The sequence below is a fragment of the Onychostoma macrolepis genome, chromosome 18 (assembly GCF_012432095.1).
Source record: "Onychostoma macrolepis isolate SWU-2019 chromosome 18, ASM1243209v1, whole genome shotgun sequence".
NCBI classification, from domain to species: Eukaryota; Metazoa; Chordata; class Actinopteri; order Cypriniformes; family Cyprinidae; genus Onychostoma; species Onychostoma macrolepis.
In genome coordinates this window covers 26,358,287-26,374,914 of record NC_081172.1, presented here as the reverse complement: position 1 = coordinate 26,374,914, position 16,628 = coordinate 26,358,287, and the positions used below count along the sequence as shown (strand labels likewise).

The following is a 16,628-nucleotide window of genomic DNA, read 5'->3' as shown; positions in this document are numbered from 1 at the left end:
ATTAAGACGCCAAGGTTTGGCTGGCCAGAAGAGCCCCTTTATTCCTTGCTGGTAGATGTCTCAACTACTCAGCTAAATTTATGGCAAAAGCATATGGGCTATGTCACTTATATTTCATTGTATTATAGTAGTTGTTTGACTAGTATCCAGTCCAATATCCATATTGTAGTATCCAGTGTCTTTTTAAGAAGAGCTTTAAAAGTGTAGAATGGGCTTTTTTTGCCCTGCCGTCACTAGTGAAGGTTTGTTACTGGGAGGTTCATGTTGTGCCATCAGCCAATCAGCATCGTCTTGATTATGTTTCTGTGACTGTGGACAGTGAGGGTTCCATCTCTGCATGCTGTACATTTATTTTCACACTTCTGTTTATAGACCTCAAGGTCACCCTGCAGTTTTCTGTTTAAATAAATTCTATCAAACATTAGACTCTCGAGCTTTTAAGATATATTTGTATTGTAATGTTTAGTGAAAAATAAAATATGCTAAAAATAATATATAATTATAACAGTATCATGTAGAATTTGATTTAATTTAGAATATTTGGAATATATTTTTTAGTTGAAGTACAATTGTATTGTTACAATAGTACTATATTTCTGTCTTGATTTTTATAATATTTATCTATCTGTCTGTCTGTCTGTCTGTCTATATAAAATATATAATATATTCTATTTTATTATAAATTGAAAGGATCAAATATTTTTTTTCTTTCAATCAAAATTATAATCTTACAATAACAGATTTTTTGTCTTCATTTTTATAGAATTAGAGTTATTAATAATATGTATTTCTTCTTCTTTTTATTATTATTATTATTGTTATCATCACAAATGAGTAAGGTCTTGTGAAGACTGAACTTATTTTCATCACAGTGTGGAATCTGCAGCAGCATGAGAGATTTTCTTGTAAGATGATATGTATCATTATCATACCGCAGTTCATGACAAATTAATCACAATTTCTTTTTTAACCCAATTGTACAGCTATATGCTGTAAATAAATAATTATAAAATTATTTAAAAAAATCAAAATACTTACTAGATTTTCTGCAAGTCATGTGAATATTAACCAACATCAGAGAACCGTGAACATCCAAAACGATGGAAATATGAACAAGAAATTATTTAAAAAAATATATTTTATGTCAAAAGGGTTCGGCTGACCAACAGTTTGGGAATCTCTGAAATGGACACCTGCCACTGAGATAACAGGGATGCTGGGCTATATGGTTACTTAATAATCATGCTTGTTTTTCTGTATATTAAAACGTCCTGCATAAATAAGGCATGTTTGGAAATGGTCCATATTTGGTTTACTACTGTGGTTTCATGGTGCTTCACATGAAATACTACATACTGCATGCTTTCTGCAGCATGTGGACGCTGTGTTGATAACTTCAGAGGTGTGTGTTGTCTGGGTGGAGGAGAGTACCTGTGAAATTCATCTTCACACCTCTGCAGGGTGAATGTATTTTCTTTAACGGTGTGAAAAATGCTCTGACTCAACTCAGAGTTGCTGACGTGTGTGTGTGTGTGTGTGTTTAATGTTGGCCATCGCTCTTCATTCACACTCTCCCACAGAGCAGGTTGACGAAAGAGGAAGTGATGCCGTGACGGCAGGAAGTTCGTACTGCGCTGCTCCTGTGGTTTTGTTTTGCCGTCATACTGCTTTTTTGTCTTTCATGCTCTCTCGCTCTCTGTCGTTCTTTCTCACCTTCCTTCGCCGCTTCATGGCTGTCACCATGACAACTACAAGTGTGAATTACTTCCTGTCTTGGATAGCAGTGCTTCTGTTTGCAGCATTCTTATCTGACACTTTCATTTATGCTCGTTTGTCTTTCATCGTCTTATTCTTTCATTCATTCACATTTTAACGTGACGCAGTGGTACCTCTGAAAAAGACAACATCAGTGCTCAACAATAAGGAAGCGGGCAGTGTGAGATTTCAGTGCCAGTTCACTAACAGTCACTTGCCTTATTAGGCCTCTACGCATTTCATTTGTTGATCATGATTCATGTACCCGTGTTTACTGCTTGCAACATTTGTTTTTCCATGACATTGAAAATAACTTTTCCATTGTAATATAATTTATAAGTAATTTATTCATGTGGAAAAATAAACGTTTTCATCAGTGTTGAAAACAATTGAAAGCAGTTCAAAATATAGAAATAGAAATTCTTTGTAACAGTATATGTATGCATACATTTATATATATATATATATATATATATATATGTATGTGTGTGTGTGTGTGTGTGTATATATATACTCTGCCGCTCAAATGTTTGGGATCAGTAAGGTTTTTAATGTTTTTTAATGGAGTTTCTTCTGCTCATCGAGGCTGTATTTATTCGATCAAAAATACAGAAAAAACAGTAATATTGTGAAATCTTATTGAATAATATACTTTAAAATAGAATTTGTTTCTGTGACGCAGCGCTGAATTTTCAACATCATTACTCCAGTCTTCAGTGTCACATGATCCTTCAGAAATCATTCTAATATGCTGATTTATTATGAGTGTTGAAACTGTTGCGCTGCTTCATATAGTTTTTTTGGAACATGTAATACTTTTTTCTTTGATTCTTTGATTGAATACAAAGTTAAAAAGAGCCGCATTTGTTAAAAATAAAAAAATATAAATCTTTTATGACAATATAAATCTTTACTATGACTTTTTATTCATTTAACACATCCCTCCTGAATAAAAGTATTAATTTCTTAAAAAAAAAAAAAAAAATGTACGGACCCCAAACTTTTGAATAGCATTGTATATTGTAACACCCATTTTTTTTTTTTTTTAAATAAATGCTGTTCTTTTTAACTTTTTATTAATCAGAGAATCCTAAAAACAATATCACAGGGCCCCAAAAAAATATGAAGCAGCACAACGGTTTCCAACATTGATTATAAATCAGCATATTAGAATGATTTCTGAAGGATCATGTGACACTGAAGACTGGAGTAATGATGCTGAAAATTCAGCGCTGCATCACAGAAATAAATTATATTTTAAAGCATATTAAAATAGAAAACTGCTATTTTAAATTGCAATAATATTTCACAAAATAACAATTTTTTTCTGTATTTTTGATCAAATAGATACAGCCTTGATGAGCAGAAGAAACTTCATTAAAAAAACATAAAAAATCTTACTGATCCCAAACTTTTGAGCGGCAGTGTATATAATTCACAAAAAGAACACGAGCATGTATTAATATAGCAAATGGGGTAGTTTCTGTCAGTTTATTTGCTATATTAATACATGCTCACGTTCTTTTTGTGAATGATTCAGTGATATTGGTGCTTTGTATTTTAAGGGAAAGGGCAAATACATATTTAGGCATTATTTAGACTAAATATCCTGTTTCACTTGGAATTATGTCACAGTAAAATTGAAGTATGTGTTTTCATATTGACTTGAATGTATGTTGTTTAATCACAGTATGGTCCAAAAATTTTTCTGTTTGATCTTTTAATAACAAGCTTATTAAGGCAGCTGTGTCTGTTGCAGGATAATTGCGTGTCAAGGTTTGCCGTTGATAAGTGGGCAGAACTGTGATCCATACGCCACAGTAACACTCGTAGGGCCCGCCAGGTGGGTTTATAAACACATTGAAGGTGCCCAACAATCACAAGGTTTACAGTAAAGGAACAGAGGAGTGCATAAAACATGATGATTTCTAATGAAATCAATACTTCAACAGTCAAAATGCTCTATTGTGATTGTTTCTAAATCAGTCAGTCATAAGACAGTTTCGTCCTCTGTTTCTGATCTAGGCAGAAATGAGTACATAACATCCGCTCTGATTCAGTAATAACATCCTGCTCGCTGTCTTTCTGTTTCTCTCTCTGTCTCTCTCTCTCTCAGGTCTGACCAGAAAAAAACTAAAGTGAAGAAGAAAACCAGTGACCCTCAGTTTGATGAGACATTTCATTTCGAGGTACAGCCTCATCCATTTATGTTGATTTTGTGAGTCTAAATGATGTTTCCTAACCCCTCAAACCAGGGCTGTATGGGGGACAAGTCCCCCTCCACAGTAATTAGAAATGAAATTCTCACACCATTTCGCAGGGCTCTGTTAGTTAGGATGACAAAAATGTTTAAAAGTTACATTTTTAGGCTCAGCAGTCTTAACAGTGCTCGTCAATGTCAAAATGATGAGACTGCCAATCGAATCAAAGTAGGCATGAAGTGTCAGTTTTACCGTTAAAACAGATGGTGGTGAGATTAAAGCAGTGAAACATTTATTTGACAACTGTTTTACGATAGAAATGTTAAACGACTGACAGTAATATTAAACTAGTTCACTTTTTTCTCAAATATGACCGTTTTAATTAAAAATATAGTATATAAGGCATACAAATAAAAAAATGGATATGCATATTTAAAAATATTTCAAAGAGTTCAAAATGATCACTTCTCAGCTAGAATTAGACCTAGAATTTTCATTATTTCCTTGCTTTATCAAACATGGTATGAGACATGGTTACAGTCTTGCACTAAACAACTGATTAAAGCATCTTATCGCATGCATCTGTAGCGTTAGCCATAAGTTCACAATTCACAATGTTTCGGCAGGTCACAAGGTCAAGCAGTTACAAAGGGAGGTCACATTTTCACGTGGAGGAGGAGGACATAGAGAAACTAGAGATCAAGTGAGTCTTCTCTTCTCCTTTTATCATTTTGTTATCAACCTTTGTTCATTGTTTATGTTGCCATTATTTTATCTTTGCCTCTCCTGGCTTGTTTTTGTTTTGTTTTGTTTTGTTTTGTTTTGTTTTGTTTTGTTTTGGCTGGATGCAGACTTTTGTTTTTGTTTAAAGTCTTTTTTTAAACGGCATATAACTGCATAAACCGACTGTTTGTGAATGAATATGGTAATCAGGGATGAATGCTTATTTGATTTGGCGACTGTATGTTCTGTTACAAATGTTTTGATGAATGTGGCTTTGAACTGATTTGACACGTAATGTGCCACTCTGAATTGTCCCATATAGCCCTCTGCAGAAGCTGACAGGTAAGAGTAGGTGAAACCACCAGACGGCACATTAGATCATGACACTAATGTGTGTGCGTGTGTGTGTTCATGCATGGTTTTGGTGTGTTGTTGGTTTTTATTTTCCACTCAAATGCAATGTATGTGTGTGCATGTTTGATGTGAGAAAAAGCTTCATTCGGTAGCGAAGAGAAAAATGACTAACCCACTTTGATGCAACTGCATCTGTGCTCTGCGTGCTGAATTTCAGATTCAGTTTGACTGAAAATGGGAGAAGTTCAAACGTGTGTTGAATACATTGATTACAGAGCTCTATTTGTGTATGTGTGTTTATAAATGAACATTTAGCTAATGCGTACTCTCTTTTACTCTCCCATGCAGGGTGGAGCTGTGGAATAATGGTAACTTGGCACAGGACGTGTTCCTCGGAGAGACACGGGTATCTGTGAAAATCCTGAGAAACGACCATGTCCACAGAGCATGGTAAGAACTCACATACTCAGTTTGCTGGCACTATAAAATTATGCAACTATGTGAATTATTAATTTTTTTAAATGAGTGTACATAAAAGAAATTGTAAAGATTTATTCATTTATTGAAAAAAAAATACTGTAAGCTTACTACAAAAAAAGGGAAAATATACTGGTAATTTTCTGCTTTTAAACAACACAATGAAGTGCAAAATTCAATTCAATTAAAAAAATCTATATTTAGGTAAAACACCTGTAAAAAATCTATACAGAAAATACCTTCATTTTAATACAGTACATTGTGCCCTATTTTTATAGTGTAGGATTAAATTTTTACTAAGAAATTGCTTGCAAATAATTACAAAGAAATAGCCAGTAGCATAGAATTAAACATAACATTTTGAAGTAGAAAGACTGAAATAGTATTTTCTTGTAAAGCATACTTTTTTTGTCACATTATTATATGTGACCCAGGACCACAAAACCAGTCTTAAGTGTCAATTTTTGAAATTGAGATTTATACATCATCTGAAAGCTGAATAAATATGCTTTGGTTTGTTAGTATCGGACAATATTTGGCCGAGATACAACTATTTGAAAATCTGGAATCCGAGGGTGCAAAAAAATCTAAATATTGAGAAAATCACCTTTAAAGTTGTCCAAATGAAGTTCTTAGCTATGTATATTACTCATCAAAAATTAAGTTTTTATACATTTACGATAAGAAATTTACAAAATATCTTCATGGAACATGATCTTTACTTAATATCCTAATGATTTTTGGCATAAAAAAAAAAATGGATAATTTTGACCCATATAATGTATTTTTGGCTATTGCTGCAAATATAGCCCAGCGACTTAAGACTGGTTTTGTGGTCCAGGGTCGCATATGTTTTATAAGCATTATAAGAATTGGTACTTAAAATTTTACCCTTTTTTATTTACAACTTTAAAAAAAAAATCATTTTATCACAGTATATACACTTGATACAGAATTTAATAAACTTTGATTAAGTTTGTTAATAAAAGTACTACTGTTCATTGTTAGTTCATGGTAGCGCAGGTCCATTAAATAATATTAACATTTTTGATTTTAATAATGTATTAGTGATTGCTGGTATTAACATTAATAAGACTAATAAGTGCTTCAAATGTGTGTTTTTTTGTTATTGTTAATCTAATGTTAACAAATGGAACTCTATTGTAAAATGTTACCAATTTTTCACTCAAATTGTAATACACACAGTAGACTATAAAGGTGCTTGCACACACTTTAATGCGGTACTGCGATATGCTGATCTCAGTGTCTGAGTGAGGTATACTGATGAACAGATGAGGAAGGGAGATAACAGCCAATCCCAGCTCTGCACTGTTCTTATCTGCCCAATCAGGCATGAGAGCATCACCTCTCTGACGTCAGAGCTTAAAAGAACATACTTCAGCATTACTTTACTGACTCTAGAGGCCTTTACTTAAGGCTACGCTTTACGATATTAGCAATGACTGCTGACTGCAACAATTGTAATGTAGATTTCAGCTTTATCTCTGATAGTTTGTGTTGAGGAGCGTTCTACAGACTGTGGGTGTGTGTAGGTGTGTGTGTGTTTTGGGTGGATTGCTTCCGTTGCCCGCTTCCCTTGTGTCCTCAGACTGTGGATCACAGCGTCCTGCCGGTAGTGTTGTGTAAACATCGTATGTGCGTGCATTTGTGTGTGTGTGTGCGTGTGTGAGTGTGTGTAGACTGAGAGGGAACTTGTTGATACTGATCTGCATGTTTTGAATGAGGGCAGTGAGTCTACTGCGTGGGTGAGCTTTTGCATGAACCTAGCATAAAACAAGCACACACACAGACGCTGACACTCTTAAACACAATCTTGCCACACTAATTCCTGTACTTTGTAGTTTGAGCAATGCAAATGACACAAAGGATAAAATTATATAGGTGTCAGACACGCATATTGAAAGGATAAAAAAAAATGCTGGCAGGAAAATGTTGTGATTATAAATTAGCACTGGGCAACAGATCTAACAAAAATAATATCTTAAAAATGTTCAGCTTTTTGACACTATTCACTGTTTAATATATCTCACTTCGAATGTTTTTGAAAGAAGTCTTTAATGCTCACCAAGGCTGCATTTATATAAAAAATAATAATATTGAATAATATTACAATTTAAAAGATATTTATAAGAAATTGATTATTTTCTTATATTTTCTATTTGAATATATTTGAAAATGTAATGGTTACACTTTATTTTAAGGTGTCCTTGTTACAGTGTAATTATACATATAAGTACTTAGTAAATTTATTAACTACATGTATTTACTATATAGTTAGGAATTGTTATTGTCATAGTAAGTACATGTAATGTGTGTAACAAGGACACATTAAAATAAAGTGTTATCAATGCAGTTTATTCCTGTGATGGCAAAGGGGAATTTTCAGCATCATTACTCCAGTCTTCATATGCTGATTTGCTCTTTAAGAAACATTTCAACAATTGCTTAATATTTTGGCAGAACCACTGATACGCTTCGATTCAAAAGTTTGGGCTAATAAGACTTTTTTGTAATAAATGTGGACAAAGAAATTGATAGTGTTATTCAGCAAGGATGCAATAAATTGAACAAAATTGACAATAAAGACATTTACAGTATAATGAAACAAAATATTTGAATTTCAAATAAATGCTGTTGAACTTTTTATTCATAACTTTGGACTTTTTATTCATAAAAGAGTCCCCAAAGAAAGTGTTGGTGAACATATTAAAAATCATAATGATTCCAAACCTTTTGTACTAGTGTGTGTGTGTGTATATATATATATATATATATATATATATATATATATATATATATATATATATACATACATACATACACACACACACACACACACACACACACACACACAGAGAGAGAGAGAGAGAGAGAATAGTACATTAATAATATACAGCCAGATTACCTACATATATTCAACTAAAATATTTTACTATATGAAAAATAATTTTGTGAACATTTCTGGCTGATGATGCAATGTTTAACCAGAATATTCTGATGCAACATTTCCAGGCAAATCCTTGAAATAGTTTGAACTGATTCATAGAAACTTAACAAATCGCATGTTTTTTACTTTTAAAATGTCTCTTTCTGAACTCCCGTTCGTTCAATGACACATTGAATGACAGAAACCTAATTACTAAATAAAAAGGGCTTCATAATCATTGTAATAGTCACTGTGTTGCTTAATTTGTTTTGTTTTTTCACCAGCTAAATAATTGTGAATATATTGTGAATATTTCATATTACACAGTGTGTAATCTAACAACACAGCATATTAAATGATGAAGCTGTGTGACAATAAAATAGCTCATCAAAAAGGGGAAATTGTTTTTGATTTGTGTTTTGTAGGTACTTGCTGCAGCCGAAAGGAAACGGTACAAAGTCTAAGCCAGATGATCTGGGTTCTTTACGTCTGAAGGTAACATACACGGAGGACAACGTCCTGCCCTCTGCCTGCTACACGGCCCTCCGCAACCTAATGCTCAAATCCCCGGATGTCAAGGTACAACAGTGCCTTCCTTTTATCTGGAAGACCTTATGCACTTTGACACAAACCCAAAAGTGAAAATTCTGTCATCATTTACTCATCCTCAAGTTATTCCAAACCAAGATGTTCTAACACTATGGAAGTCAGTGGGGACCAGAAACTGTTTGGTTACCTACATTCATCAAAATATCTTCTTTTTCCCATTTCCTCTCATCCTATGTGGGATTGGATTGCACCATCTTCTGGTCAGCCATCTGATTCCTTAATATATAATAAAATTGTTGATTGCTTTACAAAACCTCTTTCTGTTAAATCTATTTGGAATAGGGCATTATCTGACCTTAATTTATCTGTCGACTGGGAGAGAGTGTGGTCTAACCTCAGCTTAACATCTAAAAACTTGGCTCATCGTCTTATTCACTTCAAAGTCATTCATAGAGCATACATAACCCCTTACAAAAGATTCAAAATTAAACTACAACCAAATTTTAACTGCCATATATGTAATACTGCTTCATCAGGTACTTTTCTTCATATGTTTTGGGAGTGTCCTACCGTCATTAATCTATGGACACATGTAAACCTGGTTTTATCCTCCTTACTACAAATTGATTGCTTTGCTAAACCAAGTTTGTGTCTTCTTGATGATTCTGGTCTCAGTATGAGCTTAATACAAAAGAGAATGTTGTTTGCTGGTTTTAAAGCTGCGAAGAAGACAATAATACAGAACTGGTTTACACCACACATGTGTGCAAAAACATATTGGATCCATAGCCTCCTGAAAACAGTGACTTGTGAATGTACAACAGCACGAATTAATGGGCCAAGCCTTCTACTATTGATGCTTGGCAGGGTTTTTTCTTTAACATACTCAATTATAAAAAGGAATGACTTGTTTTTTTTTGTTTGTTTGTTTGTTTGTTTGGTTTTCCTCCCTCTCTCTTTTCTTTTTGACTGGACTTTTAACGTATTGATTATATGTCTGTTGATAACTTGAGAATGAGCAAATGATAAATGAGAATTTAAAACTAACAGTCATACTTAATTAGCAAACATAACTTCTTTTTTAATTTTTTTGTGTGTCTCTAGCCGATCTCAGCATCAGCGGCTCATGTTCTGGGAGATATTTGCAGAGAGAGTGTGGGGTATGAAGCACTGCTTCCTGTGGTCAGACTGCTGCTCCATCACAACAGGCTGCTGCACTTTCTCACTTCTGTTGCTGCCCTGGAGCTGGAGAATACACAGTTCAGTATCACATTCACACACAAACAGTTATATAGTTTTTTTGTTTTGTCCAGTTTGGTTTTGTTAATATGCATATCGTTTTTTTTGTGTGTTTTTTTTGTACTTTTTAAAAATATGCATATAGCTTTTGCTTTACTAATGTTTGTTTAGTTGTTTATTTGTTAATACACATATAGTTTGTTTTTTGTTTTGTCAATATTTGTTTTTTGTTTAGTTTTCTTAATATGCATAGTTTTTTTATTTCTTATTTTGTTAATATTTGTTTTTGTTAATGTGTTTTGTTTTGTATTGTTTTGTTTTGTTTTTGGTTTGGTTAGAAACACAGTTTCTTTGTCTATCCTCTGAATTGTTCTCTATCTCCCTGTGCAGAGAGGCCAACACCATATTCAGAGGCAATTCTCTGGCCACCCGCTGCATAGACGACATGATGAAGATCGTGGGCAAAAGTTACTTGACCGTCACCCTCAAACCTGTTCTCAATGAGGTAAAACACACAAGATTTCTTAAGTTGATTTATTTTCTTTCTTTTAATGTTAACTGAACATCTATATAAATGCATTGAAATTTGTGGCTCAGATTCGCTACAGTTGTTAACTCAGACCCATACTGTATAAAATTATTTGTGTCTTCATTCTGCTTTTACAGATCTTTGAATCTAATAAAACCTGTGAGATTGATCCTGTCAAACTAAAAGAGGGCGATAATGTGGAAGTCAACAAGGTGAGATGGTGTTTGTTTTTTGATTGAAGTTTGATACATAATTTGGCCATATACGTCAGCTGTTGAAAATTAAAAGGGTGACTCTGACAAAAAATAAATAAAAATGCATCTGAAATTAAAAATGTGTGGATTGAAAATGTCCCTATAATGACTTCCTGAGTGATAGCATCTGATATAGTTCTTAATTGTAGTTTTATGTCTACCTATATACAAGATGATGTTGCTTTAATTTTACAGGTTGGATGTAATAAATTAAGACAATAGGGAAAAAATGTGTCCTCCAGAGAGCAAGGTATTTTTCTCATGTGCATATGTTTGTGTGTGCTTAGGAGAATCTTCAGGGTTATGTACAGAAGGTTTTTACGTCTATAACACAGTCCAGCTCCAGCTGTCCTCCCCTCATGTGTGATGTCTTCAGGTCGCTCAGACAGCTGGCGTCTAAACGCTTTCCAGGTGAGGCAGCACATGCACACAGACACACGTTCACTCTCATTTACTTGTGCAGGGTGCACGCATGTATTTTGTCTCGCTGGCGTCTCTGTACGCATGCCTGAAGGACTGTGTTGATTCACCACTAGGAGGAGCCAGATACTCAGTCATGACTAATAATCTCTCTCTGTGTGTCTCACCACAGCGGATCCTCATGTGCAGTACTCAGCGGTCAGTAGTTTCATATTCCTGAGGTTCTTTGCAGTGGCTGTTCTCTCTCCACACACCTTCCAGCTGAGAACCCATCATCCTGTGAGTGTGCAACAAGAACAGCCGTGTCACTCCACAGCTAAAACAAACTACCTAGTTGTAACAAACATGATTTACTTCCTTTTTTAAGCATGTGACTCATTTACTTATGTCAGTAAAGACCTATTGAGACTCTCCAGTCTTTTCTTAGAATGCTTTCAGTCAAAAATACATGTTATTTGTAAGCGCATAAAGTAATTACCAGTAAATGAAAGCAAAGTGCTTTGAATTAAATATGAGTTGGTAAAACCTAACTTTACTTTCTCTCTCAGGACCCTGAAATTTCCCGCACACTCACTCTTATCTCTAAAACCATCCAGTCTCTGGGCAGCTGGGGCAGCCTTTCCAAGAACAAACTGGTACGTCAGCTATTACTCATACGGTGTGCTGAGGGAACCATCTTTTGAAAAGTTTTCCCTTAGATAAAGAGCCAAACCAGAATATGTTTAAATGTTGAAATTCCTGTTTCTGTTGTGATGTTTTGGATTTTTTTTTTTTTTCCAGTCTAGCTTTAAAGAAACCTATATGTACGATTTCTTCAAGTTATTCCAAGAAGATGAATGTATAGAAAAAGTTAAAAAGGTAAGTATTTCTAACTAACCAATTGAGCTGTGTCGCTACAATCACATTTCTTTATTTTCAGATTATTTCCTGTTCCGAAAATAGATTGGACTGATACTTTAGATGCTTGTGGGTCAATGACATGATGCTCTTTTTTTTTTTGTCCAGATCTATTAATTTATCCAGAAATACATTTAAATGCAGCTCTGTAATGAGCATGTTTTTAATTTCTAAATTCAATTTTAAAAAAATTTTTTTATGGTGCATAAAGTAAAAAAATGTCAGCATGATACTGGTATCATAATTATTATTTTAAAATATAAATATTTTTTCACTCATAATTTATTAATAATAAATATATACATATATATATATATATATGTGTGTGTGTGTGTGTGTGTGTGTGTATATATATATATATATATATATATATATAAATTATGTAAATGCTTTTAAGTTAAAAATATATTTAAAAACTATTTTAACATTTTTTCAAACATCACACACTCAAGGTGAAAGTAAAATGTGTTATTATTTTTTCCTTGATGGTTACATTTGATCTTTTCTTGAAAATGCTGTAAAATTTTAGTAAAACTAAAAAATTACCAAAATTAATTTTTGAACCAAATAAAACCAACATGAATACAAAGGTAGTACATGTCTAGGAAGCATTTCTCGCAGCTCTTAATGTGCATGTGTTGTGTACATTTATCATAAAAGATGTTGTGTCTTAAATTTGGGCTTCTTTTTTAAATATCATTTTTCTTCTGTCATTGTTTTCCATTAGTTCTTAGATGAGATCTCCTCTAATGTGAGCAAGGAGTCCAGTGGAGTGGAGGACTCATTTGTGCTGAAGGAGGGGTGAGTGAAAGACGCCACAGTTCTCAGATCAGTCAAAATAATTGATCAGTGCAGTTTTATACTTTGAGTTTTAGTTAATAGTGCAATAGTTAACTGTACTTTATAGTTCAGTTTGACGGACTTTTACCACATTGTTTCCAGGAAATCTTAACAGTCAGATGTGTGCATATGATTTTTAACAGAGAGGTACATAAGCGGGCCCAGGGCAGAAAGCGAATAGGAAAGAAGAACTTTAAGAAACGCTGGTTACGAGTGACCAATCAAGAGCTGTCCTATCACAAGCAGAAAGGTGAGTGATCCCAGCTAAGATGTGTTCTCCTGAACAGCAGTTTGGTCCATGATCCAAAGAGCTTTGTTTGTGTGCAGTCATCCAGTTCACATCTAAAATGTGGGTGTCCAGACTGTTGTTTTTGCTGGCAGTGTTTTTTAAATGGTAATGGAGTTGAAATAACATGAAAAGCATCCTTGGATTCTTTTAGCTTGTCCTCAGTTTCACATTCTTGTTTGTGTAGCTCCTGTGCATGTAGTGTGGTCGGACAGTTCTGGATGTGAAAAGTTCTGTTTCCCCTTTTGATTTATGCAGTCAGATTTATGTCATGGGTGTGTACTGATGTTCACAGTGTGTTTGAGTACTGAATATGTGTGTGTCCGCTTGTAATTTGTAACGCTGTTTTAAATTAGTGACCGTTGCTGAAAATAGGATGGACAGTGGCATATATAATACTTACAAGCAGTGAGATGTAAAATGAATTACTGAAATTAATTATTTTACACAATATTTTCTCAAAAACAATTGGAAAAAGATGTTGAGGCTGTCAGTAGATTCTGGACATAAAAGGGAATTAGGTCTTAAAATTCAATTTATATATTGATCCATTTGAATAATCAAGATATAGTTACAGGTAAGATTAAAATATTTATATTTATTAAAATATTTAAACTGCAGTGAGCAGCAATATTTACCTACAAACACACTACCACTAAAAAGTTTGGAGCAATAAATGAATGCTTTTGTTCAGCAAGGACACATTAAATTTAAAAAGTGACCGTAAAGAAACTTATAACGTTAAAAAATATTAGTTTCATATCAATTCTCTTCTTTTGAACTTTGTCCAAGAATCTTGAAAAAATGCATCATGGTTTCCACAGAAATATTAAGCAGCACAAATGCTTTGAATATTGATAATAAGAAGAAATGTTTCTTGAACATATTAGCATGTGGCTGCAGAAAATGTAGCTTTGCTAAATCACTGAATCATTGTTTTTTAACTGATTCACTGAATTGGGCAGTTTGAAAGAAATGATTTCCAGACACGAATCACACTTCCCATCTGTATCAGTATTTTTGTTAGGGAGGTTTGAATAAGGACACTATTACAAATATCTCTGTCAACACTGTCACGCTTAAGAGTCATGACATACGGAGCAGGAAATATTCACAGTGTTGATTAATTTTGTACTGCCAACAAACTGATATAGAATTAAACACACTCCAGTATGCAACACTCAACTTCATTGCATCCTGATTACGTAATTCCCACATTCCCTTAAAGTGAGCTGTCCTGTGAAACCAGAGCCATGTCAATTCCCAAGGTGAAATGTGAATTTCAAGGTCACCGACTGCAAATCTGGATGTCCCCGCATGATTCATGTTTACCGCTGTTGTGTGATCATCTTTGATGAAAAATACAGTAAAAACTGCTTAAAAGAACTGTTTTTTATTTGAATATATTTTCAAATGTCATTTATTCCTGTCACGGATAAGCTACATTTTCAGCAGCAATTACTCCAGTCTTTAGTGTCACATGATCCTGCAGAAATCTTTGGAATATGAGGATGTTGTTGACTAATCAATAGGAGATGTGGTGTGTCTGTATCCAGCAGAGTTGAGAAGGCTGAAAGAATTGTTTTGATTATAACCTCGTTTTCAGGGTTTTTTTCTCTATGCATTTTGATTTTCCACATTGCTTCTTTTATTATGTAACTGTGTAATCTATCCTATAATTCAGGCACTTGTGCTGGGAGTGACTCTGGCAGAACGCATGTTTTTGTTTGTGTTCATTAGTTTTGTTTCTTGTTAGAATGTGACTTTTCTTAACTCATTTAGGTAACAGCAAGCTAATTATACCAATAAAGGGATTTTCTGAGTAATATTTGTTTTATGGACTGTAACAGTTCTTGTACAGTACCTGTGTTTTCTAGTGACTTTATGTCCATATAGTGACCCCAAAAAGTATTTGGACACCCGAGTCACACTTAAAATGCGGTAGATAACAAAATACAAGGAAAGAAGTATTGAGACACATGGCAGTGGATGTGATTCTTTGGCTACTTTGCTAGGACACCCGTGTCAAATCGAGGAGAACTGATTTCATACAGTCAAAATGAGTTAGGCGCCACTGTGTTATTCCCAGTTTTGATTCTGAACTTTATTCTTGAAGCATGAGCTTAAAATTCACCTCAGGATCAGGGAGTGTAGGTTGCATTTTTAGTAGACAGTGCCTTTTGACCAAATGCGCTCGTATCACAGTTAAAAGAGGGAGAGAAGCTAATAACTCTTGGTTTCATTTCCTCTTATTTGATCAACGGACGGTCATCTTCTAGACTCATGACCACTGAGCATCTGGACTAAATGATGGACTGTCCTCTGTAGACGTGCAGCTTTCATTTGTAAGTGTCCCCCAGATATCAGATCTGGTTAGAAATCTCACTGGAAAGAAAATCAAGATGCTAAAAGTGTTTCATCATTTAACAAACATGCCCAGAATCAGTTGATCTATGGCAGTCGTTTGACTCCATAGACAAAACTTGACACTACTTCCACAAGTAAGTGGTCAGTTCAATCACAAAATCATTTCAACGTATCGATTTGGTTTAATCACATACTCTGTCAGTTTTTCTACTTTTTAACAAACAATGCAAGATGTTTCAAATCACCCTTCCTGTGTGAAAAATGAAAAAGGCTAATTAATACAGAAATATTATACTTTATATATTTAAATAAGAACTTGATGAAATGTTTTCAGACACTTAATTGCATGTTAACTGCAATTACATATAATATTTAATAACTTTTTAACTCTAGTACATCTTTCTATGTAATTTCATATTGTCTGTAATATGATTAAAGTACAGTTCCAGTACAATCTGGAATGCTAAACTAAAATGTCTTTCATGTATGAACACATATTTGTAATTTGCGGATTGTATTGATGAAGTTGAAATTTAAATTATATACACTTTTTAAATGCAATATTTAATAACACTCTACAGTAAAATTATAATCAAGTACTTTACATGTGCTTTGACAAAATATTATAAAAGGAAAACCTTAAATTTGGCATTATTACAAAGTGCATTTTTAAAAGTGTGTAAACACTTTTTTCTAAGCATTTTTAATATAAATATATAGGACACTTTTGTGTACTGTACTTACTAACATAACTGAAAATATGACCTGATGAGACGTTTTGGAAATGCAC

At 33.8% G+C, this 16,628-nt stretch overlaps 1 protein-coding gene across 1 annotated transcript in view; it reads left to right on the top strand.

Annotated features, from left to right (window-relative positions):
- Nucleotides 1-16,628, top strand: part of rasa2 (RAS p21 protein activator 2) — a 42,090-nt gene that overhangs the window by 18,059 nt on the left and 7,403 nt on the right. Inside the window, exons 6-19 of the mRNA XM_058751351.1 lie at nucleotides 3,515-3,598; nucleotides 3,872-3,944; nucleotides 4,583-4,659; nucleotides 5,382-5,483; nucleotides 8,883-9,036; nucleotides 10,111-10,265; nucleotides 10,636-10,750; nucleotides 10,912-10,986; nucleotides 11,316-11,439; nucleotides 11,621-11,727; nucleotides 11,997-12,083; nucleotides 12,229-12,306; nucleotides 13,073-13,146; nucleotides 13,329-13,435. Of these exons, the coding sequence (XP_058607334.1) occupies nucleotides 3,515-3,598; nucleotides 3,872-3,944; nucleotides 4,583-4,659; nucleotides 5,382-5,483; nucleotides 8,883-9,036; nucleotides 10,111-10,265; nucleotides 10,636-10,750; nucleotides 10,912-10,986; nucleotides 11,316-11,439; nucleotides 11,621-11,727; nucleotides 11,997-12,083; nucleotides 12,229-12,306; nucleotides 13,073-13,146; nucleotides 13,329-13,435 (1,412 nt within the window). The remainder of the gene's footprint in view (nucleotides 1-3,514; nucleotides 3,599-3,871; nucleotides 3,945-4,582; nucleotides 4,660-5,381; nucleotides 5,484-8,882; nucleotides 9,037-10,110; nucleotides 10,266-10,635; nucleotides 10,751-10,911; nucleotides 10,987-11,315; nucleotides 11,440-11,620; nucleotides 11,728-11,996; nucleotides 12,084-12,228; nucleotides 12,307-13,072; nucleotides 13,147-13,328; nucleotides 13,436-16,628) is intronic.